The following is a 26,186-nucleotide window of genomic DNA, read 5'->3' on the forward strand; positions in this document are numbered from 1 at the left end:
GGGAATGGAAAAGGAGGCAGGAGGAATGAGCCCTCCCTCTCTGAGCAGCAGCAAGCTGTTACATTTATCTGACTGCACATGAAAAGGTAGTGAAAATGGAGTGTTTATCTCTTTCTAAAGCTCAGCAAGATAATGCCTGGCTTCGAGGAGATGTGTAAGCAATGACCCTGCATTTATTAAGATCCTTGGTGTGCCTAAAATCGTGTGCACCTACACTGTAACATTCAGGCTGTTTTTTTTTTTTTTTTTTTTTTTTTCAGAACAAAGCCCCACACCGAGGGTTGGGGGTGCAACAGTTCTGCTGCAGGGCATGCAGACCCCTGCAGCCCCACGTATACCTCCTGTTACCTATTGAATGAACTGCCCCAAATTATCAACAGATCATCTGCAATCAAGCAGACCCAATAAATTTCTAACTACTTGTGAATATGTAGTAGAAGAAATAGGCTATAAATTACCTAAGAACTTTATACTTCTGATATCAGCTGAGATTGCAAAGAGACTCTGACTATATCTACATCTTCTCCTTTTAAAGTACAATTTATTATAGAAATACAAATTTATTCAGAGAGAAATTCTTGCTGTTTGAACTTTGAACCTTCTAGTAGTCAAAAAAGTATTAAAGAAAAAAAAAAGAGCTGAGAGTTGCTTCGAATTCTGGAAGGAATAATTTCTCTAAAATGAGATTTCTCCCTCTAAATAAAAGGCAACGCAGACAACATTAAGCTTTAAATTAATCTCAGAAAGAATACACAGTCCTTCTATTTACCAATAGCTTTGCAGAACACCAGTCTAGTTAAAGATGAGATGAATAAAGAAGAACTGCAAATCGCAGTCTGAAACAGATCTTTAAAAATACATCTTACTGCTTCTCTCCATATTTCTGCTTCCACTAACACTTTGAGTCTATTTGAAAAGATGCTAGGTCTCATTTTCCAGCACCCTGCTTCTGATGTTGAGGTTTTCTTCACTGCCAAAGACCGCAGCATGAAGTGCCAGGATAAATGTATGGAAATGTAAAACCCATAGATTTGTTCTTGACTGCCTCGTACAGCTCTGTGAGCCCTTGGGTGAGAGCTCTCCACTCTCAGATGGAAGGCAGGTTTGACACTTAGCTTCAGCAGTGTCTGTGTTCTGCAAAAGATGGAGAGGAAAATTATTTATGTGCCCTTGTATAAGTCAGCATAAACAAGTGGATGCTCTAGCAAATTGACAATAGAATGCTAACAAAGGGCCAGATGCTCTTATCCTCTTACAAGGGTGAAGAGGGACAAAATGAGTAAATATTTATATTATCATAGTGGCTCCAGTGTAACTGGAGCTCGGTTGTGGAGAAAACGCAGTGATTTACCAGCATGTTCCTCCTCTCATGGGAATCTAGATCAACCGACGAAATGCTCAGTTACGAGAAGAACTAAAATAGAACAGAGAGCTACAGCTTTCCAGTACCTTTAACCTCAGAAGACAACAAGCTTTCCTGGGCAAGAGTCCTCACAGGTCTGCCTGAGCACAGGACAGGTGTGTGTGTGCATTGCAGCACTTGCTTCAGCCCCAGCACCTCAGAAGTTTGCTCTCTCCCAAAGTCTTGGACTGAAACTCTGTGTTCAGGACCTCTTTCTGCAGATAGTACAAAACTCTAATCATGGTGGGAAGCAGAAGGAAAGGGCATTGGAGGTTCTCTAGCAAATGTCTTCATTGTGTAGCTTCTTCAGCTTCAAACCACTGTTCCATGAAGGAGTTTGCATCAGAGATAACTGATACAGTATGGATTTGTTTGCAGAAAAAAATTGCTAGCAGAAAAAACGCAATGCAATGACTCTAATTCCCTCCTTATCCTCCCATAAATGCCGTACAGCGCTAGCACTATGCAAGGCCAAGGAGAAAAATCACATCTCCCCTAACATGCAGGGGATGACATGCATCAAGTTCAGCAGAGATTTAATTCAAGATCAAGTACCTTGTCATTGGTAAAAATTATCAAGAGTTGGCACCTGATGCTGATTGTATGCTTTGTAGCTAAGAGTCTGAGGCACCATCCTGAGTGCCAGCAGAGTGCTGGGCAAAGCTCACTCACAGCCAGGATGTCCCAGGAGTGTCCCCAAAGAGCAGTTCCAGATGACAAGATCCTTGGGAATGTTCTGCACTGTTGCACGCTGGTGGCAGTTTATGGGAAGGTGATGATAGGAACGACCTCAGAAGACAACTTCTCAAAGCGAGGTGCTGTATATAATGTAGAATATCCTCATCTATGTATGCTGTATATAACAAAGAATATCCCCCTGTACACTTGCAATGCTTAGCAGGAGTTTCCACTGACCAGTTTGGCCCTACAGATGTTGAGGTTACAGTGTGCTGTTAAAGGAAATGATTGATTCTCCTTCATGCCCAGCTTGCTGTGGAGCACTCAGAGCCCAAACTTAGGTGTGAACTCACTCTGAGAGGTAAAAACAAAGCCGCATTATGTAATAAGATTTAACGATTATTTGAATCTCTTTTTCCATCCCACTGGATCATTGATTTAACCTTCCTTGCTTTGTTCTCAGGATATTGCTAGAATAAGTAACCATATTCTGAAATTAATCAGGATCATTTTTTGTGTAACAAAAGCGTTTTGACTTTCACTTTATCTCTTCAGGAAAGGAGCACTGAAAGAACCAATATTTTTGCTAGGAACTGCCAAACATTTGCAAAATGTTCAGCTCACATGGCCATAGGGAATGAATGCGTAAACTGTTACGTGTGTAGCCTAAGGTTCAACCATAATTTTCTCTCAGGGGAAAACAAAAGCAGACCTTTTAAAGCCACCACTAAGGAGATTTCTATTTAGAGAATATGCAATAACTCATATTGAGACAAGATTTTAATCTCAGCAAAGCTTTGGATAATCTGCTGGCACCTGTGTTTGCTGCTCTTCCACCCCACTGCACTGGTTAGAGCAGGGCCAAAGGCTGGCTCCTGCTGGCAGCAGCAGTCCTGTGCACGGGTGAGATGCTCCAGGAGAGAGGCAAAGGCATATCGGGCTTTGTGCCCACAGCCATCACCTACAGGAAAGGACATCAGCGCCTGCTTCTTTTGGAAGCTCTTACTCCCTTCCCAAGTGCCAAGCTGGCAGGTGTTGCGTGCTGTGATCCGCATTGTGTGATGCATTGACTAAAAGGTGCGAAGCACAGAGAACACTGTGAGGGGGGAACAGGTAGGAAGGCACTTTTGGGAGTGGGTTTTGAAACTTTTGGAAAGGTTTTTCAACTGCAGACCCGAGACACTGGGCACAGCATCCTGAGAGCTCTGCGGAGTCTTACACTAGCTCGCGATTTGGGGGGGACACATAGCAACATGTCAGTGCCATGGTGGTGGTGCTGGGGAGTCCTGTTGCTGCTGAGGACCCAGTGCCTGACATTGACACCAGCTAAACAGCTCTGTATGTAGGGTTTCAGTCTCTGTAGGAGGAGGAAAAAAAAAAAAGAGATGGTTTTCTACATTATAATTTGGGCAGTGTGGGGAATGGTTAGAAAAGGAGCTCCAGTAGCTGAGCACAGGAAGGGAAAGGAAAAAATCTGTATCTGATGCATCTTAAATAGGTTTCATACCCTTTAAAATGAGCATTAGTCATGTGAAAGGGTTAAAAATAACATCAGATTTATCTAGTTCTTGGTTTCTGTGATTCATGATTCACATTTTGAAGCCCTGTGAAGAACAGTGCATTATTAGGGGAAGGAAAAAGGCTTGCCAGGGACAGAAGGTAATTTCCCGTAGCAGGTGTGTACAGCAGGTGGTACACAGTGTACCTGCAACGAAAAGGTAGATTTAGGCTAAGATTTTATTTAATATGGAAAACTTATTGCATCCTGAGCCACTACTGGGGACGTGCCAAAAATCGTGTCTGCAGCATGATTTATTACGTGGAAATACCACCGAAGTAATCAGTGGAGTTACTAATTAATACAAATCTGCATTTTTGCATAAGCAATTAGTGCAAAGAGAGTGCAATGAAAGAGGAAGTTTGACTCATTTAATCTCAGTGTCTATTCAAGCGGAAAGACCCACCAGGGCCAGGCACTAGGATCCACGTTTGGATTTTTTTTTTCTCCTTTTGATTAGTTAAAGGAACTAAAAGGTCAAATTATCAATATTTAATTCAAATGGAAATGCATTTGTTCAAGAGGAAAGAAAACACTTTATTTAAACAAGGTGGGACTCTGGGGGTAAATGGCTGGATCAAAAATAATTAGATTTTGCGGTTATAACGGCATCTAAATCCCGTCTGATAAGAATCCTTTTTCCTAATGACGGCGGAGCTCCGACACCGGAGCGGCTGCCGACGTTATTTAAGCCGCGGCTCGGCCTGCCGCTACGGTTTAAACATTTGCTTTAATGGTACGTACTCCTCTGATTTGTTTTTGGTTTTTAATCAATTTGAACGATATTTTCAATCTATTGTGATTCCGTAATCGTGTGTACTTGACTAAAAGAGTCATTTAAAAAGCTGATAATTACACCGCGGCGGCGATGTCTTTTCCATTAACTAAATAGAAGTTTACATTTATAGAATTAAAACAAGAGCGGCATTTGCCCAGCGGCGAAAGCCTCAACGCGATACGCCGCGTCCGGATGGGCAAAAAGAGCCGCAGCGGCCCCGCGCCCGTCCGCCCCGCACCGCCCCGCCCCGCATCGCTCTCCTACAGCCGGGGCTCTCCGGGGCTCGGGGGAGTTTCGGCAGTGACATTCGGAGCGGTTTTCAGCACCTTCGGCTGCACGGGCAGAGAGCGGCGGAGGCGAGCAGCACGTCGGAGAGCTCCCGGCTGTAAATCACGCGCTAAGTGAGGAGCGCGGCTCCCGCTCGCCGTAGCTCCGAGCTATTTGGGGAAGAGGCATCCTCCTCCCGCACTCTCGCAGGTGCAATATGAATCAATTATCTTAATTAAGATAATGCCGCGAACCCCCGAGATTTCCCCGGGAGCTATTTAGAGCTCGGGACACCGAGAGGAGTTTCGCAGCTCGGCCTCGGCTTCCCCATCCCCGGCGGTCACGGCTCTCTCGAAGCCCTCCGGAGCCGGGCCGGGGGCGGCAGCTGAGCCCTGGCTGTGGGGGGGGCCGGGGCTTTGTCGGGCCGCGTGCGGCTCGCGTGCGGCGCTGCGGGGGGTGGGAGGGGAGAAACGAGAGTAGAGGGAGAGGGAACGAGATCTGAAAAAAAAAAAAGCAAGAACAAAAAGGAAAATAAGGAAAATTAAAATAAAGTAATAAACGAGGGAAAGGAAAAGGAAAAAAAAAGGGGGGGGGGTAGGAGAAAAAACGGAAGGGGAAAAAGGAAAGGGAAAGATGGAGAAAATGGGGGAAGGAAAAGAAAAAGGGAAAAAAAGAAAAAATAAAATAGAGAAAAAAAGAAAAAATAAAATAGAGAAAAAAGAAAAAATAAAATAGAGAAAAAAAGAAAAAATAGAAAAAGGAAAAGGAAAGAGAAGAAAAGGAGAATGATAAAAGAAAAAGAGGGGAAAAGGAAAAAAAATGGAAGAAAAAATAGAAGAAAAAAACGAAAAGGAAAGAAGAATAAAAAAAAACAAACTGTAAGAGGAAAAAGGGGAAAGAAGAGTAGGAAAGGAAGAGAGAGTGAAAAGGAAAAAGAGTAAGAAAAAGAGAATAGGAAAGGGAAAAGGAGGGGAGGAAGAAAAAGAGAAATGGGGGAAAATAAAAAGAAAGAAGAGAGGAAAAACAAAGAAAGAGGGAAAGGGGAAAAAAAAAAAAAGAAAGAAAAAAAGAAAGAAAGAAAAGGAAGAGACTCGGGGGGAAAAACAAGACGCAGCCAAACGAAGCAGATGGAGGAGGAGGAGTCTGTGGGCCGGGGGAAAGAGTCGCTCGGAGCGATGACACCAGGGGGCTGCGGGGAGGGACGGGGCGTTGGGACGGGGCCCGGGAGAGCTGTGGGAGCGGCTGCGCGCTACCGAGAGCGAGTACCCGGCCCGGCCCCGACGTGCGGCACGGGGCTACTGCTCCTCGTCGCCGCGCTCCGGGCCTCCCGTTCCGCCCCGTGCGTCCGTCCGCGCCCGCTACACGAACACCTCGAGGTGCTGCAGCTCCCGGCGCCCGGCTTAGCCCCGCTCCCGCCATCCCCATCCTCCGGGTCCCCACGGGTGCCGCGGCCCACGGCCCCGCGCCGCCGCCTCCCCCGCGCCGTCCGAGCCCCGCGCCCGCCGCCGGCGCGGAACAATGGGCGCGGGGCGCGCGTGCCGCTGGCAGATGGCGGCGCCCGGCGGGCCACCACCGGGGGCGGGGCGGCGCGGCGGGCGGCCGGGCGCGGGGCCGCATACAAATGGGGGCGTCACGTGGGCGCGGCGCGGCGCCGGACGTTGAGCGGCCATCTGGCGCGTGCCGCGGCGGCCGCGGGGCGGGGCGGGCAGCGGGGCGGGGCGCGGCGCGGCGGGGGGCGGGCACAGGCGCGCGGGGCGGGGGCGAGCGGCGCGGCCCCGGGCCCGGCCCCCGCCCGCCGCCGCCGCGCTCTGCCGGCCCCGCTATAAAACCGGGGCGGCCGGCTCTGCGCCCTCGGAACGACGCGCTGCGCCCTCGCACCCGGAGCGCGCCGGCGGACGGCGGCGGGGTTATGCGACCGTCACCGCGCGGGAGAGGCTGAGAACGGAGGTAACGGGTCCGGAACGGGGCGGGCACCCGTACGGGGATACGCGCCGGGCGGGAGCGGTCGGGCAGGGGCGCGGAGCCAGCACCTGTCCGCGGCGTCGGGGCGCGGGCGGCGGGAGGAGCGGCGTCCCCGGGGCCGTCCCCGAACGCTGTCTTCCCGCACCCGTTCTCCTCTCCCGCCCCACGACTCCCCATCACCCGCCCGGCTTCGAGCGGTGCCCCTGACCGGCGCTGTCCCTGTCCCGCAGGCGCTCGCCATGACCAAGTCGTACAGCGAGAGCGGGTCGGCGGGCGAGCCGCAGGCGCAGGCCCCCCCGGCTGGGCGGCGGGCTGCCTGAGCCCGCCCGCCGACGGGCCCGAGGCCGACAAGAAGGAGGAGGACCTGGAGGCTCTGCACGGCGAGGCCGAAGAGGACGTGCTGCGGAACGGCGAAGAGGAAGACGAGGAGGATGAGCTGGATGAGGAGGAGGAGGAGGAGGAGGAGGAAGAGGACGATGAGCAGAAGCCCAAGCGGCGCGGCCCCAAGAAGAAGAAGATGACCAAGGCGCGCCTGGAGCGCTTCAAGCTGCGTCGCATGAAGGCCAATGCGCGGGAGCGCAACCGCATGCACGGCCTGAATGCGGCCCTGGACAACCTGCGCAAGGTCGTGCCCTGCTACTCCAAGACGCAGAAACTCTCCAAGATCGAGACGCTGCGCCTGGCCAAGAACTACATCTGGGCGCTGTCTGAGATCCTGCGCTCCGGCAAGAGCCCAGACCTGGTCTCCTTCGTGCAGACGCTGTGCAAGGGCCTCTCGCAGCCCACCACCAACCTGGTGGCCGGCTGCCTGCAGCTCAACCCGCGGACGTTCCTGCCCGAGCAGAGCGCGGACGCCCCTCCGCACCTGCCGCCCGCGGGAGCGCCCTTTGCTCCGCCGCCCTTCCCCTACGCGTCGCCGGGGCTGCCCAGCCCGCCCTACGGCACCATGGACAGCTCCCATCTCTTCCACCTCAAGCCGCCGCACGCCTACGGCGCCGCGCTCGAGCCCTTCTTCGAGGGCGGCCTGCCCGAAGGCGCCGGCCCCGCCTTCGACGGCCCGCTCAGCCCGCCCCTCAGCATCAACGGCAACTTCTCTTTCAAACACGAGCCCGCCGCCGACTTCGACAAGAGCTACGCCTTCACCATGCACTACCCCGCCGGGCCGCTGCCCGCCGCGCCCGCCCACGCCGCCGTCTTCTCGGGCGCCGCCGCCCGCTGCGAGCTGCCCGCCGACGGCCTGGCGCCCTACGAGGGGCACCCGCACCACGAGCGTGTCCTGAGCGCGCAGCTCAGCGCCATCTTCCACGAGTGAGCGCCGCCGCCGAGCGGGGCTGCCAGCAATAATTCGGATCTATGCAATTTTTAACCTCGCGATGGGCCAATTACAAAATATATATGAGATCTCTATTTTTCAACCAACGTTTTACTACTTGTTACCTTTCCCGTGCCGAATTATTTTGTTGTGGTTTTGTACAGAATTTTTAATGACTTTTTATAACGTGGATTTCCTATTTTAAACCATGCAGCTTCATCAATTTTTATACATATCGGAAAGGTAGAATTATATCTAATTTATACGAAATAATTTAACTAATTTAAACCAGCAGAAAAGTGCTTAGAGAAGTTCTGTTGCCTTAGCACTGCTTTCCTTTCAAATCGTTAAAGAAAAACAAACAACACAAAGTGTAATCCGGGCAATTTCTTTCCCATGAAAGTCTTTTTGGTTTGTTTTTTTTTTTTTTTCTTTTCTTTTTCTTTTCCCCTTATGATCAGAACCAGACCCCCAGCTCTTGAGAAGATAGAAGAACGAGAGACTTATTTTCTATTAAAACATATCAGTTCAACACGTGACTTGCACAAACTTGTATATAAATATTATAAGCAAATGCCAACACCCTTTTTAAATCAAAAGCTGCTTGACTATCACATACAATTTGCACTGTTTCTTTTTAGTCTCTGAGCCCCTTGGCATCCCGTGGTGTTTTTTTTTGTTTGTTTGTTTTTTGTTTTTTTTTTTCCTGCAGAGAACTTGAAGCTGTCGGTGTTTCCGGACACTGTAACTGCATGATTTTAGACATATTCACACAATCCGTGGTTGTCATTCGCTCGTCTCATCACTCGGAACCTAAAGCTGAACAGGTCTTTGGAGTCGGGCTATATACCTATTGTAGTCGATTAGTACGGTAGCTTGAAACAAATTCAAACCATTTAATCCGTAATTAGAACAATAGCTATTGCATGTACAATGCAGTCCAGAATAAGTGCTGTTTGAGATGTAACGCTGGTTCAACTGGAATCAAATCTGTACTGTAATTTTGTTTGTAATCCTGTATATTATGGTGTAATGCACACTGGGATTTTAGGAAATGTCCATCCTTTCGCAACAATCTAGTATTGAACATTTGGTCGAATGTTGCATTTCTCCTTCAATGTGATTTTATTTTTTGTTAGTGTAAGTAATTCCTATGGGATTATTGTTTTATTCGGATAGCTCATGGAAGGTGCGACACTTATTATTTGTAGAATAAAATTGGACTTAAAAACAAACAAAAACCTACCAAGAACAAACCGAGGACGCGGCTTCTTGCATGGGGGGCCGGGCCGGGCGCTCGCAGCGAGGCTGCCCGGCAGCGGGAGGACGGGGCTCTGGGACGCGCGGACCCGAGGTGCGACCCGCGGGGAGCGGCCGCAGTCAGCAACAGGTCGGCGCCCGACGGCAGCCGCTGCCCTCGCTCGGAACCCGCAGAAAACGCGCGGGTCTCCCGGCACGGCCCGGCCGGGGCAGCGGGGGGGCGGCGGGGCGCTGCTCCCCGTCAGCCCCTCCTGGGCAGTGCAGCGCTGCAGCGAGCCCGGTAACGGGAACGAGCGCCCGTGCTCAGACGGCGCCCGAGGACCGACCCGGGCTTGTTTGCCGTTTGGTTACGTGCCTTCTTCGCCAAGACGAGGATTCTTCCAGTCAAGGGGCAACTCGCATGCCACCATCTTTTATTCAAAGGCAGGCACAGATGTTCCTTCTGCAGGGGAGGTTTTAATTTATGAAAATGATATTGTTTATGCATGAATGCACTCTGCATAACACACAGTACTTCCATCTGATGAGAGAAATACCGCAGAACCAGTGCCAATGTCAGGAACATATTCTGCAAATTTAGTCGCTTAAATGTTTAATGAATATTTGGAAGGCATTTCCAAACCACAAGGAACCTTTTCAATTACCTTTTTCTTTTTTCCCCAATTAATAACTAAATCCAACTCCTCTAGCCAATGCAATTTACTTAAAAGATCCACCTAGGCTTTCTCGGGTATTTGCTACTGCTATCCTTATAACATTTTAATGTTATGAGCAATTTAATAAGGAAATTAATTAGGCATTTTGGTAACTAGAGGCTCCATTTTGAAAATCACTTGTGAGTGCTGTTATTACCATTAGTTTAGGGTTTTTTTTTACCTATAGTATACTAGAGTTCTTCGGTTTTTGTTTTTTTTTTTCCTTCAGTGCTGCTCCTGCTGTCTCCATGATGTTCAATTTTTTTTACTGTTAGTATAAGGCTAAGTCCTGAGATGTCTGCTCGTGACTCCCTTGGGAAGGTCTATCAAGGTCTCTTTCAAAGGAAAGAATTACTCATACCGTCCCTCTCCTGTGAACGTATTGCTAATTAACTAAGGCTATAGTGGGATTATCTAACTTCCTCATGCGAAGGAAATCGAGGGGTTGAGTCATCCCCACACACATACTGGGTAATCCAACAGAGGTCTAGAATGCTATTTTTATTGCTCTTTGGGACCAGAGGTCTTTCCCTTCTCCTTTATACCATATTTCTCTGATGGCAGAAATTGTTCTGCTGTGAGTGTATGCTCGAGAAGACACCAGTGTAATCTTTGCGAGAACAGTGCATGAGCAACAACAGTCCAACTGGCAGATCTGCCCTGCTTGGTTTCTGCGGCAAAAGGTTAGGACCTGGAGGTTCTGACCCACCACCACCTGTGACGTGGCTGAGGCTCCAGCCATAGGAACTCATGTCCACAAAGTGCCCAAGAGGCAGAAACCTCGGGTTTTACCTATCTTGAATAAAAAATGGAGCTGAACATCATCAGGCTCTGGGCCAGTGCTTTCAGGAGGGCTCCAGGAGTGGAAAAGAGTTGGAGCTTCGAGGAAAGCCAAGGGACCTGAAACACCAGAGAAAATCAGAGTATTAATTTCTCCAGGAGTTATTGTTCCAGAATGTTGATAAAGTAATATCAAAAAGAACAGGTAATAGGTATTAATACAAATTATTCTAAACTAGGTCTTGAGAGCAAGTAAACCAAACCTTTTCTATCATCTGTAACAATAAAATTCACTGCACTTATTTCAGCATTGTTGGATTCATCGTGACCTGAATGGTGACTTTTGACATATTAAAATATAACACATCCCTCTCATAGAAATAAAAGGTTACTAACAATACAGTATTCTGTGCAAAGAACCTCATCAAATAGTTTTTGAAATTACAGAGCTAAATGCTCCTTCTCTTGTTTATATATATATTATTTAAAATAAATAATCTCTCATTTCTCACTCGTTACTGTTCAGGAAGAGCTCACAGAAATCAAAGCCTGCTTGGTGAAGTATCAGGGAAAATATGCAGAAATTGGTCTTTGCTTTTATTCACCAGGACAGATTTTATAGTAGTTATTTTAGAAATTATAAATGCTCTGCACTCATTCCTTAGCTCTAAATCCCTTATTACATAAAGTCTTGAAAAACAGCATGTGACTACGTATTGAAGCAGAGAGATGAAGATCTACAAATAGACTGTTCCTTAAATATGTACATAAGTGTTTTTTAAATAATTCATACGTGTATTTAACAAACTGTCAGAAGCTATGCAATACAAAATTAAAACTGACAATGCTCTCAAAGCGTTCTCTAAAGTACTTAGGTTGCCTACAGGGTATGTAAAACATAGAATTTCAGCCCTGGCTTTCAGTTTCCTAGATTGTAGTAGTCTGGATTGCAGTTATTGCATTTTGCGTGAAATAAAATAGAAGAAATTACTGTCTATGGTATTTGCCAGCATTTTGTTGATAATAGAATAAAAGACTTATATTAGAACCTCATTATCTTAAAAGACAGCATATTGACCTTAATAGAAAGAAAGAATGAAATGTCTTCTGGTGAACTCATTCTATTATATTCTTTTCCAGTACCACATTTTCCTTTGACATTTTTATTTTCTTTTTTTTTTTTTTCTTTTAAAATTATTATCATATTATTATTTCTGTTAAGATTGATTTCAGCTCCCAGTACTCTTGGAATGACTTAAGGTTCATACTCCATTCCTATTTCTTCTTATTCCTGCACAACCTTTTCAGTTCTTCTTGTTTTTCTCTTTGCAGTCATCTCTCTTAAACCTACTTGACCACTTCTACAAATTCAGGCTTTGTTTTCCTTATCTGCTCTTCCTTATCTTCATGTTTGTTTTATATTTTTCCCCTTTTCCTTTTGGATTTTTCTTTCTCCTTTTCAGGTATACAGACATATATAATAATAGCAATGCTCTCTTCTACAGACTATTGCTACTATTTTTTTTCTGCAAAATAATTAATTTTTGACCTTATTCATAAAATGCTTCGTATTCTGCTTAGTATTTCTTACTTGAAGTCAAGGAAAAACAACAGAGATTAATTAATATTGATAGTTCTAATAGGTTCTTTTCTATAGGAGGAATGCAAGAAGAAGAAACAGTTATGAGAGCTAATATTTGGGAATGAAAACCTGAAGTATAACTGCCTACACATCCAGCCTTTATTGCATGAACACAGTAGCCAGAAAAACACAAACCAAAGAGGTGCTGCCAATTTCCTAATTTATGTTTATCCAGAAGAAAATCTAGAGATTTGTTCATCCAGCTGGTGAAACAGAGCTTCCAGGAATGTCCAGGCCAATCTTCCAGAGTGAGCAAAGAGTGTCTTCCTCACAGCATCCTCTCCTCTTGTCTTAATATCCATACCCCAAATCCAGCATCATATTATCCATGAATCAAAACCTGGCCTTCTAATCTCTCACTTATTCACCTCACTGCATTTTTCTACTCCTTCCCTTGAGGGATTTATTTTCCAACATCTTGCTTTATCTTGTTACTCTCCTCCAGTAATTACTTGCAGAGAGTTGTAAAGCCTATTTCTTCATTAAGTTTTCTTGAAAGAGATTTTTGAGATGCCCACTGCTTCTTAGCACCTGCACAGTCAGAGACGGTTTCCTCTGTCCGGTGAGGAATGCTGTCAGCTGAGAAGTTGTTTGTTCCCTGCTATTTCTTGTCAGGGCCGAGGATGTTCCCTTCATTTAGTTCAACTGCCTGACCCCAAGGCCATCACACAGACATGGAGGGTCTCCTCTGAGATCCAGCTCTGGGGAACCCCAAGCAGGATCTCTGCAGACTGACAAACAGACTGGCTTCATCTGGGGCCTGCTCTGTCACCATGGACTCCCTGGTGCCTGCCAGACTGCTGATAACCACAGCTACTGTCACCGGCTCTGACTTGCTGATTCTATTTCCAGTGATAGACTTGGCCTACCTCTTTGCACAGACTGGTCTGGCTACATGGAGCCTTGGCCAAGCTTGTCTACAGGTGTCTTTGCTCTGAGGGACATGGGCCTACCTGTCTGGTAGTCACTATCAGTACCTCCGTGGGCAGCCTGCCCTCCCTTCCCCTTAATGCCCTCCTTCATATTTCTGGCTGCTAGGGTGCTAAAGGCACTGAGGAGTATTAACAGCCCAGACCAGCCCCACCTGCAGCCTGCCCAAGGGCCCAGAGCTCTATTTAAGCTCAGATTGGAGTCCTCCTTCCCCTGCTCTAGAGAAGCTGTGAGATGCTGGTTCAAGTAGCTGCAGCTTTGAGAGGAGAGGAGCCAGACCAGTGGTGTGGCCTCAGCCCTGTTTTTTTTTTTTTTTTTTGCTGCAGGTTTCCTGGTTGCTGAGCCTCCTGGCTGATGCTGGCACCTGCCCTGGACTGCCTCACAAGATACCATGTGTGGGCTGGGAGGGACCTGCTGTGCTCACCTGCAGTTCTCTCAGGGGAGGGAACTGGCTGTTGCCCTGACAGTGGCATGTCTTCTCTTCATGTAGGGCTCTCATCCTTTTGCCCTTTACTGCTCTTACATGAGCCTTCATCACAAAAATGAATAGTAATAAGACACTTCTTGAGGCAGCTCTACAGGCTCTAAGGTAAAATAGAGTAAACTTGTTTTCAAACTAAAATACTGAACAAAGCACTTTTGTGGATTCAGTTCTATGATATGTTACACCTGCTGTATTGTAAAACTACATATCCTGTCTGTAATTATCAGTGGGGGGAAAAAACCCATAACAAGTATGTCTTTATACAGCACTGAAGAACAAGGTGTACTTGTTCTGTACAAGGTTCTTCTCCCTGGATTTGAAGAATGTGCATTAAATTCAAAGGTAATTACTCTGTGCAGAAAACACTAAATACTTATATTCCAAAGATGTTCAAATATTTATAAAGAGGAACAAAACACTGTCCTAGATGCCCTTTAATGGGATTGTCAATACACACAGACCTTCTTATAAGAAATGACAAGGAAGCTCTAAGTGTGAAAGTATGGCTTCCGATATACAAGATGATTAAAAAATCAGGCTGGACTATGATTCTTTGCCACTTTTTCACAGTTCAACCATCTGAAAACTTGTGGTATATATACATATAAAAAGCACCAGAACAAACAAAACCAAGTAGACTTGCATCAAATTGTATTTCTTTTTCCTAGGGAGAAGTCTGCCTCAGACTTAATGGATTCTGGTGATTGAGGTGATCTGTTCTATACAGAGATGAAAACCATAGAAGAAACACGCAATTCCCTTAATTCTACTATTTTGTTTTAATCCACTTGCAACTAATGTCTTACTGATATCTTAACAATTTAATACTCTTTTATTGTCATTCCATGGAGTATTGAAACTCCCAATGACAGTAATTGAAGAATATTGCAGTCTTTCACTGGAAATATTTTATATTTCTATGGAAGTTGTTAACACATCCTTTTCTTTATCTTGTGAGGAATAATATAGTGAAAATACATAAGTATGTAGATGGGATAGTCTAGTATATGACAGTAGGGGATTATAAAGCATATACTGTCTCGATTAAATCATTCATTTTAAATTGTTCTCTTGTTAAAGATTTACCTTTCCTTTAGAATGAAATGAATGAAAGCATGGTCAAAAGCTCTGATGTCCAAAACTGGATAAAGTTTAATTGTTTGATCTACTGCAGTATCAGAAAGGTAAATGAACAAGCTTTTTTTTTTTTTTTTTTTTTTTAAGCTTGTAACTTTTCCTGCCTTCTCACTGTTATATTTAGATGAGAAGATATATTTTGCACGAAACTTCCATCTTCTGTGCATATTTCAAATTATTTGCATCTAATTTGATTACTCTGTAATCAAGGTATTTACATTTCAACAGGAGATCTAAGGGACAAAAATACTGACACATAGTCAGAATAAGAAGATTGATGCTAACAGCTTTAAGTAACCTGGAGCTTCATGTGATCGTGGCTCAGAAGGGCAGATCTGCCAGGGCTGCTTCTCAATTAAAGCTATATCAACATCTCAGTGCAAATACAACAGCACTTACAGGTTGTGCACTTGGCAACTATTCTGAGCATACTCAACAAAATAGGGATACATAACTATCAAGACGACCTTGTACTGAGATTGAATGTCTTTAAATGTTCCTTTTGGCTATGTAATCAGTACTTGATACAGGTGTCTATGGAGTTACTAAGGAAGGCAGCTTTACAGTCACTAACTCATGAGTTACCTCACAGACTTCCAGCCTGTTTGATTGCAGAGAAGTTGGCCTGTCTCTGACAGCAGCTCTCTTTTAAAGACCCAAGCTCACAGAGACTTGGATATTCTGACACACAATCGAAGGAACTGCAGCTTGCTTCACTCAAAAAAGGCAGGTGTTTTTTTTTTTTTTTTTACTGCTTTATTTCTTTCTGCTGCATAGCCTCACGTCTCTAGCCTTATGTCTCGGTAACAAGATTACTGACCTGCTCGTCTAATGGTATCCATGCGTTAATAAGGCACCACGAAGTTATACAACTCAGAATTAAAAAAGCCCTCGCTGTTTTCCTTCGCGTTAAGCCCTTGCAGGCTCAGCAGCACCCGCCAGGCTGGGGCCGCCTCAGGAGCGCTGATGCGACCGCCCTCAGCGGGCCTCTCCACGAGCGGACCCGTCCCACCCGCCGGCAGCAGAGCGCCCAAGCGCCCCGCGCGAGCCACGGCGCGTTTCCCTCCTCCCGCCCTCTCTCCCTCCCTCGGCGGCCGCGGCCCCGCCCGCGAGGCGGAGCGGGCGCTGCCCTGGCAGCCGCCGGGACGCGGCGGGAGCGCTGAGGGGCGGCGGTGCCGCCATGCAGGGCGCCATGGGCCCCTTCCTCCCGCGCAGCCGGGACCGGCCCGAGGAGCGGCGGCGCAGAGTGGCCCCGCTGGCGGCCGTGCCCCCGGCGGGAGAGGAGGAGCCGCTCCTCAGGGGCATCTTCGAGATCGGCAAGAGGAGCTGCGACGTGGTGCTGAGCGCCCGACGGCTGCGCTGGAGCCCCATCGTGCCCGAGAGCCCCGCAGGTGGGACGGGCCGGGCTGCGGGCAGGGAGGTGGGGTCCCGGCATCGGGCTGCCGCGTGCGGCGAGCGGAGCGGCTGCTGGCGGCGCTACGAGGGGCTGTGTGCCCAGCTGCTCCTTCGGAAAGGGCCGTACTTCGTGCAGAAAGTGCGAACTCTGAGTTGTGTTGTAAGGCATTGCGACCTGCTCGGGCTGTGCTGGTGGGTGGGGCCAGCCCCGCTCTTCCATGCAGCAGCGTGCTGCGAGATGCACTGCCTATCGAGTCAACTGCAAAAGTCAAGCAGAAAAGGCATGCTCCTCTAATTTATCCAAATAGTCTTTTTTTTTTATTTTTTTTTCCTCCAAAAACTCGGAGAGCGTAAGCTCACTTTCAGAATGTCACGTGCACTCTCCCAAGTGCCTGTGGACTGATGTGACCTCGTGGTGCTAAGGGAAGGATGTGTCAGGGCCGTGTTCCAGAGCTGCGGTTCTCTGGCCACACAGCTGGGTGCTATTACAGCACAGGTGGCCTGTTTAGGCGCACACACCGTGTTCCTTGCAGTATTGCTTTGGAAGGAACTTGCTGCAGAGGAACGCACTCTCAGCCCGAAGCTGAAGTTATGACTCTGCTTGATGTAACCTTGCAGAGACACCAGAGCTGCTCCAGCCAAACCAGCGCAGTGTGCTGGCTCATGGCAGTGTTATGCTCACATTTCAATACCTGCTGTTCAGCAGAGCAGCAGTTCTGGAGTTAGTGCGCAGGTGTTAGCATAGCCCTGCTTTACACAGCTGGGGTGGGAGTCTTGGTAACGCAGTTCTGAGGCCACTACTCCTCCCTGGCTGGGGTTATCTGCAGGTCTCCGTGTACGTGGTCTGAAGTGTCAGTCATGAATTATTTAGTTCCATGTGCAAGATATTAAAGTGCACTGTGTTTAAAGTCAGGCCTGTTGCAGATGGTGGAACTTCAGGAATCCTTTGGAAGGCAGCAATGAGAAGCTGATGTCACTTATATCAAGATTTGGTCTCTTACTGCTCATGTATTCAATTGATACTGATACTCAACTATCTCTAAAAATTCAGTTTTGCACTATGTCATATTGAGCTGCTGAATATTGTTTTGGAGAAGCACTCATTGCCCTACCTCTTTATTAGCCTCAGTGGAAAAGACAGCTTTGTCTTTTCTGAGGTCTGTAGGAGTCTATGAGCTTTTACTATAAGATTTCCAAGTTCTTAAATGTCAACTATTGATGCTTACAACATGACAGTTATCAGTACATTGATGATAAAAGGATTTTCAGCTCTTTTGTTACTAGGGATGCACACCACTATGCCTTCTGAGACCATTTCAGCACTGTCATGGGCTTTCCTTGAGAATGAAAATATCTTAAAAGGAAAACTGTCAGGTTGTTCCCGAGTCCCTTCTGGTCATGCTATGATGGGAACTCAGCAGTCTACCTGAAGAGCACTCAGCAGAATCCCTGTGATGCCTTCTTTTGGGCTGGCTCTGCACGTGCCTGCTGGCGTAGGCAGGTGAGCTGAGTGGGAGCTGAGGGTTTTTGTTCTGGGCTTGCTGTCCTTGCAGGGACAGATACAGAGAAAGGCTGTTCTGATTTTCCTTTCAGCTTGGGCACTGGAGGTCAGGATAGCTTTACTTCTGTAACTGCAGAGGTCAAATAAGGATTTGTAATTTGGATACTTGTTCTCTCTGACTCTCTTCTGTCCCAGTAGGGATTACTGGTGGTGGGATGTGCACTGGGGCTGCAGGAGTGTCTTGTGGTTATCTCGTACAGTGCAACAGCAGTGCAGTACTTGGGCTGAGCTGTGAACAGGCACAGGAGATGGTTGAGGACTATCTGAACAGCTTGCTCTGAATGGTTTGTTTCCCTGGGATTTTGTTTAAACATATTTTCTCCAAACCAAAAGCTTCATAATGTCATTTAACACTGACTCGAACAAGGAAACTCACTTTGCTAGGTGGCCTGAGTCTGATGCTAAGTGTCTCTTGCTTGGTCCTGCATGTACTAACTCTTCCTTTTTTAGGAAAAAGCCTTTCTGTGGCAGACATGTCCAAAGAGTACAGGTAGCCACTAATTCCTCTTTTCCCTCTCTCCCTCAGTAGTTCCCCAAATTGTTCCTGCCTTGCTGAGGTCCTTGCTTGTAACTCGTAGCTCTGTGGCTCCCGTTGTCAGGCACCTTGCTCAGCCTTGGCTCTGTCAGTTCAAAGTTGCAGCTTCAGGTCCCTAATACATGGCCTCTGCTTTGGCTGGGCTCAGTCACCTACACCCTGATGTAAGTGTAGTTCAGCACCACTGCACTGTTTTTCTGTGAAGCTCTTGCTCAGTGTGTGGTTACCAAGCTCTATTCCTCCTTTACTTTCCCTTTGCCTTCTGCAGCGTCTATCTCCAGAGGGGTTTTGTTACCTCATCTTACCAAGTGATGGTCTATTGTGAGTTTCCTGTACCCTCTGCACTAACAGAGCTTTGGACAAGAATGATGCAAATGAGTGTGGATGTGAGGCTGGAGCCAGGCAGGCAGAGCAAAGTGGGGCTCAGCCCCGTGCCCCAAGGCTGCAATTTGAGCTCAGGCTGCTGAGCTCAGCCTGTGCTCCAGCAACCTGCTGCCCTGACACGGGTCGGGTTGCTTGCTTTAAGAATGTGTGGGGTGATGTGATAAAAGCACATTTCACAGTCACTAATTACTACTTTTTACTCTAGTTTCTTTCCATATGGCTTTCCTTTGCCGTAACATTCACTGAAATTGTCTTTCCTTTCTACATTAATAATCTAACCCCAGACTGTAAGAGCTTCTCCTTAAGGATGCTGCTTAAAATGCCACAGAAGAAAAGGTTGTCTGAAATGCAGATTTGAATGTTATGTGATTTTTAGGAGATCTCAGAAAATAATAAACATAACTGAATGATGGAGAATCCTTCCAGAAGAGATGCTCAGGATGCAATATTTTTCTTTGTGACTAAATTTTAAGAGCTAATGAAATACAGGGGATTAGCAGTAGTGAATGTGGGAATTATTCATATTTTAGAACAGTTTCTGTTCATATAATGTCAGTTCATCCTCCTTTATTTTGTTCTTCCAATAAAATGTAGGTTATTTGGGTTGAATTGTTTGTTTGTCTTTGACTGATATTTCCTTACAGCCTTCAGCATCTTTTTGAAGATTGCCACAGAATTTCCAAACTGAAAATTTCAGTTTTTCAGCAGATTTCTATCAGATAAGAACTAGAACAAGCCCAGCACAGACTCTGTATTTACTGGCACGAGAAGCCCAGTGGGTTTTGGTAATTGTGAAAACGTTTTTATAGGTGTAGTTTGCTGTCTGTTTAGTGCACTTGACTGAAGAGTGTGTGAACTCATTCTCTCAGACTGACAGCAGGTAAGCATGGGCTGAGTATTTGGGTAATAAACCTGTCAGATAAAACTTTGTTTTTAAAATATAAATAGTAGAACAAAATATTCTAAATTAATTGTCTGGCAAGAGAGTGCTCTGGAGTAATCCTGAGGTTAACATATTATTGACAGTACGCTTTTATAGCGAAGTAAAAAAGATCAGTGTGTAGGCTAAGTATGCATAGTGTCATCTTGTTGTTCATTAAAATCTGAAATTATAAATATTCTATCTAAGTGCAGCAATAAGGAAAAAATCACTGATGTATTGAAACAGTGAAAGAGTCAGCAATAAAGGACTTAAAATTAATTCCGAGTGGAGAGTGGCCTGCTGCCAAGGCTATTTAGGAACAGATGTGGGTGAAATGGATACCAATAGTCTGTTTGGGATCTCTAAAGTAAGACATCTGTCAGTCTGTTGGTCAGTCAGGAATAATGGAAGTGGGAACTGGCTGTGAAGCACTGAAGTGAGCTGGTCGTATTGGGAGCTTTTGATTCTATGTCTGATGTGGAGAGAACACAATTTCTCCAAGTGTTTTAGGTATTGTCCAAATAGGAAAAGTATTTATGAGGAAGAGAGATAAAAACAATGTGAGTGAAAACGTGACGCACACGTACTATATGAATATATGGCTCCAAGATGTGAATTGAAGGAAGAAATCATACAGTCTTAAGCGATCCCATGGTTTCTAAATGTGCAAGAGACTTAATTTTTTTTTTTTTTTTCCCTGAGAAGTCCATAAAATACATCTCTAGGGTGAATGCTGCATGAAATTGTGAAGGAATTTGTTAATTTACAATTCTTCGGGAAAAAAAGAAGTGTAAATGAAATTATTTTTAAGAGAATTTATTTCAGATGACTTGTAGACATCATGTCTTGATTCTGTGTGTCTTTTTCCTTTCAGTAGTAGGTCAGTGTGGGAGAGTTCATATCTAGCTGTGTGCAGAACTCCTCCCATTGTGTTTTTTTGTGTTTTTCTCATATTTCACGTGTTTGTGCATCTTCCTGCATCTGTTGAAAGGGATCAACATGCTCACGGCATCCAGTAGTGGCTTTTAAATGTATTTTATTTCTCTATATCCAAAAAGAGAGCGGGTAGTAAAATCCTTGTCCAGGAAATAGCTTTCTATACGAAGTCTTGCGAAGTATCTTTATGTGTGTGAGCTTACATGAATGTTAAAACAAGTTGGTGACTTGCACTCCAGTGTGACTTGAGTTTGAAATAATAGAATTCTGCAGTTATCTATCTGTTACAATAACTCTTCTTCATGGCATTTACATTTTACTGTAAAAGTGTTTGTTGCTGATATTGTGTGCTTTGTTACCTTAAAGCTCTGGTAGCCCACAAAATGGCAAGTTTTAGACTTCCCAAAAGGTGGTGAGGTTAATGTTTTCGTTCTCCTGTTGTGCTAAGCAATAATGCAGCTTTGGAGGTAAGGCAGGGTTTGGCTTTCTCCATTGGCCCTGCCTGCCTGGCCATCGAAGGGCAGTGGCTGCAGCCCGTGATGGAAAGAATTTGAAAGTATGTGTTGAAAAAAAACAAAGTTCATATATTCACCAATCTTCGATACCCTATTGTACTAGCATGGACAAGCATTCCTTCTTTGTTGGTAATTACAGTTCTTTTACTACTATTAAGAATAGTATGCCACCAAATTTATTTTCTCACACCCCAGTTTCAGAATTGTCTTGTTCTTCAGCCTTTAGATGCACTGTTTTGTCTGCCTTGTTCATATTCTAGATGCTGCTGTAATCTTTTCATGGTTGTTGTTTTACCATATCGTCCCCCAGTTTGTATCCTTCTGCTGCACTCCTTCACATCATTTCCATTGTGTCAGGTGTTGCTGGCATATCTTGGTTTTTACATGGCGCTTGCTTTCTTGTTAGCAGTTATCTCTGATAAAGGCACTCACGTTTGCCTGTGGTTGTGGTCCCTTACATATAGAAGCAGTGCTCTGTAAATGCCCAAGAAGCTACAGAACTTTGGAAAAGTTTTTTTTTTTTTTTTTTTTTTTTTTAGTAATGTCTGCAGAAAATAAATACAAAATCTGATGAATAAACAGCCTGTCCACTTGGGCCCCAAGGCTGCTGCCTGCTCTCTTTGCCTGCAGCTGTTTCTCTCCTCGGTGTGTGCAGGGTGGGGCGGCGTAGCACCTGCGTGGGGCAGCGGTGGGGATCCTGCTGCCTGGTGGGGTCTTCTGCTGCCGTAAATCCGTGGCACCTGGCCTCGGGGGTTGTGACTGCTTGTGGTGACAGATGGGCTAGAACTCAGAATGTGATGCTCTGTTGCATTCTCTTATTTTGTATTTTGACAAGAAAGATGAAGACGTTTCTGTCTGTATTTTACAGTGACAAAACAGAAATAAAAAGAAGTCTGTTGTCTGCTCTTGTTGGAGTCAAAATAAACAAAACTTAGGAAAACAATTTTCCATTCATTGTAGACTTTTTTTAATACTATATATATTTATATACATATAATTGCATTTATTTGCTACATATACATGTATTGAACAAGAATAGCAGGTAATGAGTGGTGGTTGTTGATTTTATACCAAAAACACACAAACAAATTGGCACTGGATACAAAGTGCCTCTTTTCCTTTGCTGTTTCATTTAGATGTATCCAATTGTATTAAGCACTATTCTTAGAGGTAAATTTCTATGTCAGTGCAGGTAGTACTCTAAAAATATTTGTATCCTTCTCAGATGATGAATGAAGCAGCCTAAGTGACTGAATACCTGAGAACACAAACCTAAAGAATTCGCTTGTCTGTGTACCTTAACACTTGTAGATCATGGAGTTTATGTTTGGAAATCAGTGGTCTTAGTTCTCATGACTTCTGTTGTAACAGTATGTGCAGACAAAAAGCCATAATGTGTTGAATATCTGATACATGTAGTACCATATTGCCATAAGGAACTGCTATTATGTTAGACAGCAACTGATTTCACAATAGTGTTGGATTTCTCTCACATATGCTTGTGTTTTTGTACAGATGATCCTTTAGGAACATCTGCTAGTTTTGTGGTGGTATCTGCTGTTTCCTTTCAAAATTCGACCTTTTTGTCATTTACTACTGGGCCTCCTATAGGATTGCATTATACTAAGATCTTTTTCTGAATTGGTTTCTGTATCACAGTCATCAACTGTCTGGTTTTTGAGTTAATTGGATTTCAATATATTCTGACATGTTACAGAGCTGCACATAATTGTAAAGTTGATAAATCAACCATTTAAAATACCATTTCATTATTATTGTTATTATTCTTATTAAAATTTACTGTCAGCTTGAAATAAGTTTGGTCAGTTGGTCAGATTAGGATGTTGTCTCTCAAACTAATTCACCAAGGAAGAGGATTTAGAACTCCTCTCTTGTGCTTTAGGAATCCTTTCCCTGTTGAATGAAGCACAGCTCTGGACAGTGGTTACAGTTAAGGATCATGTCTGCAAGTGAGCTGACTGCGTGATGTTGCAAGTTATGGTGTGCCACTGCAGCTGGCAGTGAAGTCATGACTCTGTAGATGCAACCAAAAGGGTTTGTTAGGCTGATGGAAGTTCTTCCTCTTTGGTAAGTAGCCGTGCTGTGTAATGAGCTTTTACATGTGGAAGTAGCTGGGGAGCTGAGTTTTATGTAGACTGTAATAAAGAGCTGAAAGCGTTGGTGTTTTCAATTTGTGCTCTCTGTTGGAGAACAGAAAATGTTTTTGTGGGACTTCAGCTTTTATTATCAAACTGTTCGACTTTGGCCCTCTGGAGGAAAAACCAGCGTGCTGAGCTTGTGTTATTCGGAGAAGTGACAGTTATTTTGCATCCAACATATGATGTATATTTGTATAGAGATAGTATTTGCTTTCATGTAATACTTTTCATGGTTTTAAAACTTAAGTGCATGTTTTAAACATGAGACAGTATTTTGAAAGAATAACTAGGCTTCTTATTTCTTTTTGCTTTTTGTATTGACATGAAATGTCATCTCATACCTTTTTATTCAGCAGTGTGTTAGTTCTGAAGGTGATTATGAAGCTGAAAGTAATTTACTTCATATTTTTTAATGGCAAAGCTTCTAAAGGAAAAAAGTTAAATGTATTTAAAGTGCAGTTGTAACTTTCTAGCTTGAAACTAAAAGCCTATTGTGTTTTCTTACATTCAAAGTGTGCAGAATAAAAATGCATTGCTCATACTGCTAAGAACATATAACTTCCTAAAATGGCTATTTTCCTATTGTATGTCCTTGTGGGGTGATCAACAAAACCCAAGAAACCTAAGTGTGGTAAAGAAACAAGTTCTCTACAAACCTGGACGTCTTGTGGTGCTAGAATTGCCAGTAGTTCTCGTTCTTATTTAGAGAAGAATCAATAAGCTGTGTTTCACACAACGTCCAAATTCCCCATTGTTTAGTTTCTGGGAGTGGTCATGAATGGTATAGGACAGTGTTGGCTAGGTTTATCTTCTGGGAATGAGTGTGGTGCTTGGAGAGGACCACATTTCTCAGAAGTACGGAGCTACAATTCTGTCTTTATCATGCTTATAAGTGTGAGTGTTTATTTGGACATTGAGAGTGGGTGTCTGTTTTGATTCCCTCCCCGGGTTTTCTTGGTGTGCTTCTTTTTAAGACTGAAGAAAATCCTCAGTTTATTTTTGTCATGGGTAGGTGCTTGTATTTTTTTCTTATGTTTTGTATTTGTCATTCTAGCTGAATGTTGAGAAATCTTTCAGTGTAGGGTGTACTGTGAATGCCAAATACTGAATGCTGCATTATGAGCATTAGAGATCAAGCCCTTCAGTTGCAAAACCAAGATATACATCAAGTCATTCTTAATCTGGAAGTTCTGCAACACAGTTGCAAACCAGAGTTTGTAGAATATTTTAAGTTGTGGGTTTTTTTTCCCCACTCTTGGTAGAATTGGTACTTAAAGGCCATAATAGATCAAGTGATTCCAAGATAATGTAGAAGTATTGAAGATTGTTTTCCAGGTCCATCATTTGTTTTTCTTATGTTAGAAGGGTCTGCCAGTTTTACCAGACACAGAGAAATATGGTTTCTCTCACAGGGGAGAGAAAAGGTGTTTGGAAAATTCTGACCTACCATTTTCTTATGATCTATGCTGTGTGGTAGCCTTTCTGTAAGGGGATCTGCTGGAAGACACTTCTTATGTGTGAGAGCTGTCTGGTGCATCGTCCTTGGCATGACCTCTCATTTCCTTGTAGATGTCAGGAGGTACTAAATCTCTGACTAAAGGAGCACAGTAACTTGGTTTACCATGCAATTCTCTCATCTAACTTGTGGCTGTTACTTCCCTGTATGTAGCAGTTCTAAGCAAGTGCTCAGTTCGTGGGCAGAATTCAGTACTAAACTGATTTTCCTGGCTTCTCTCTACTCAGGCAGTGCAAGATGGGAGTTACTGAGATGCTTTTCAGCACAGAATAGTTGCCGTAGCTGTCGGTTTGTTTGTACTGTGACCATATATCTCTTCTGTCAGTTCATACACTCAAGTGAGTGTAGGAAAGTATGCTTTGCAAAGCTCAGAAAATGCAAAGCAACAGATGTTATGTGCTGCACAATTATACGTATCCTGGAAACAGATCTTTGCACGGTGCAGGCAGTCTTGGAAAAACAAGATTTCACATACAAATGATCGTGCAAAGGGTAACAGTGGTAAATACTGATGACTAAATACAGTGCTCTTTTGCAGATACTGAACTGGAATGGCTAAATGCTCATTACTACATTTAAATCCCTGATTTGAAAGATGTTCAAAAGTTGTCTTTGTATTTATATTTTTCTGTATTGTTTAGTATAGCAGAAATGGAATAAGTGAAGCATTCTCAAAGTAATGTAGGAAAACGGCCTTTAAGGAAAAGCTAATTTCATTTAACTTAGGTGACAGTTCTTGTAAATTACTAAAAGTAAATAGGAAAAAAATCCAGTTAATTGCCTGGTGTTTTATGTGCAAAAAGCAAATTTGCTTGGTTAGCTGTTGAGTGTTTTATAGATGGCTCCTGCCTGGGTCCTCTCCCTGGCCCAGTGCTGTCACTGGGCCTGTTGGGATGTCCCAGCCTGGCAAGCAGTGCCATGAACAGCCAGGGCTGAGGGGACTGGGCTTTCCCAGAGCCTGTTCTGTCTTGTCTAATCACCTCTCCCTCGTAGCACCATGCAGACAGGAATCAGTCTTATCACAGCACTGACAGATAGATGGCTGAAGACAATGGTAACTCATGTGGACTTCAAACTTTGAACAGATTTGTTGTACTTTGCAACAATTTCTGTTGTTAGTATGTTCCAGGGTAAGCCCAAATATGTCGACATATTATGATAATCAGGAAAACATTTAAAATAGATGTCTATTTTTAACTTGGTATTATGTTTATTAGAGGAAATTGAAGGGTTATGAGTATTTCACGTGAAATGTAATGATTGATCATCAGTTTTCTGTGACATGCTCCTTAAACGAGGCTGGGAAGATCTCCAGCTCCTTTTTTGTTCAGAGATCTTTTCTGTTAGGGGAAGACTAACAACTACGAATGTTCTAGAA

The 26,186-nt window shown here is 44.7% G+C and overlaps 2 protein-coding genes across 4 annotated transcripts in view; both read left to right on the plus strand.

Moving 5' to 3' along the window:
* Positions 1-6,511: 6,511 nt before the first annotated feature.
* NEUROD1 (neuronal differentiation 1) lies at positions 6,512-9,244 on the plus strand. 2 transcript variants are annotated; one of them, XM_085228662.1, is made up of 2 exons: positions 6,512-6,630; positions 6,876-9,244. In XM_085228662.1, exon 2 carries the CDS (start codon positions 7,163-7,165, stop codon positions 7,955-7,957), a length of 795 nt encoding a protein of 264 aa, XP_085084788.1. In that variant the 5' UTR covers positions 6,512-6,630; positions 6,876-7,162; the 3' UTR covers positions 7,958-9,244. The 2 variants fall into 2 exon arrangements, with proteins under 2 accessions (XP_085084788.1, XP_010725866.2); XM_010727564.2 differs by lacking the exon at positions 6,512-6,630 and having other exon boundaries at positions 6,913-9,244.
* Positions 9,245-15,980: 6,736 nt separating this feature from the next.
* CERKL (CERK like autophagy regulator) overlaps positions 15,981-26,186 on the plus strand; it is a 49,557-nt gene continuing 39,351 nt past the window's right edge. For both annotated transcript variants that reach the window (XM_085228660.1, XM_085228661.1), the window contains exon 1: positions 15,981-16,276. In XM_085228660.1, coding sequence (XP_085084786.1) covers positions 16,066-16,276 — 211 coding nt within the window. In that variant the 5' untranslated portion in view covers positions 15,981-16,065. The remainder of the gene's footprint in view (positions 16,277-26,186) is intronic.

The sequence above is a fragment of the Meleagris gallopavo genome, chromosome 7 (genome assembly GCF_905368555.1).
Source record: "Meleagris gallopavo chromosome 7, MGAL_WU_HG_1.1, whole genome shotgun sequence".
Lineage (NCBI taxonomy): Eukaryota > Metazoa > Chordata > Aves > Galliformes > Phasianidae > Meleagris > Meleagris gallopavo.

Excerpts from the sequence above, each read along its gene's own strand:
- NEUROD1 (XM_085228662.1), top strand. The coding sequence starts at position 7,163 with ATGACCAAGGCGCGCCTGGAGCGCTTCAAGCTGCGTCGCATGAAGGCC.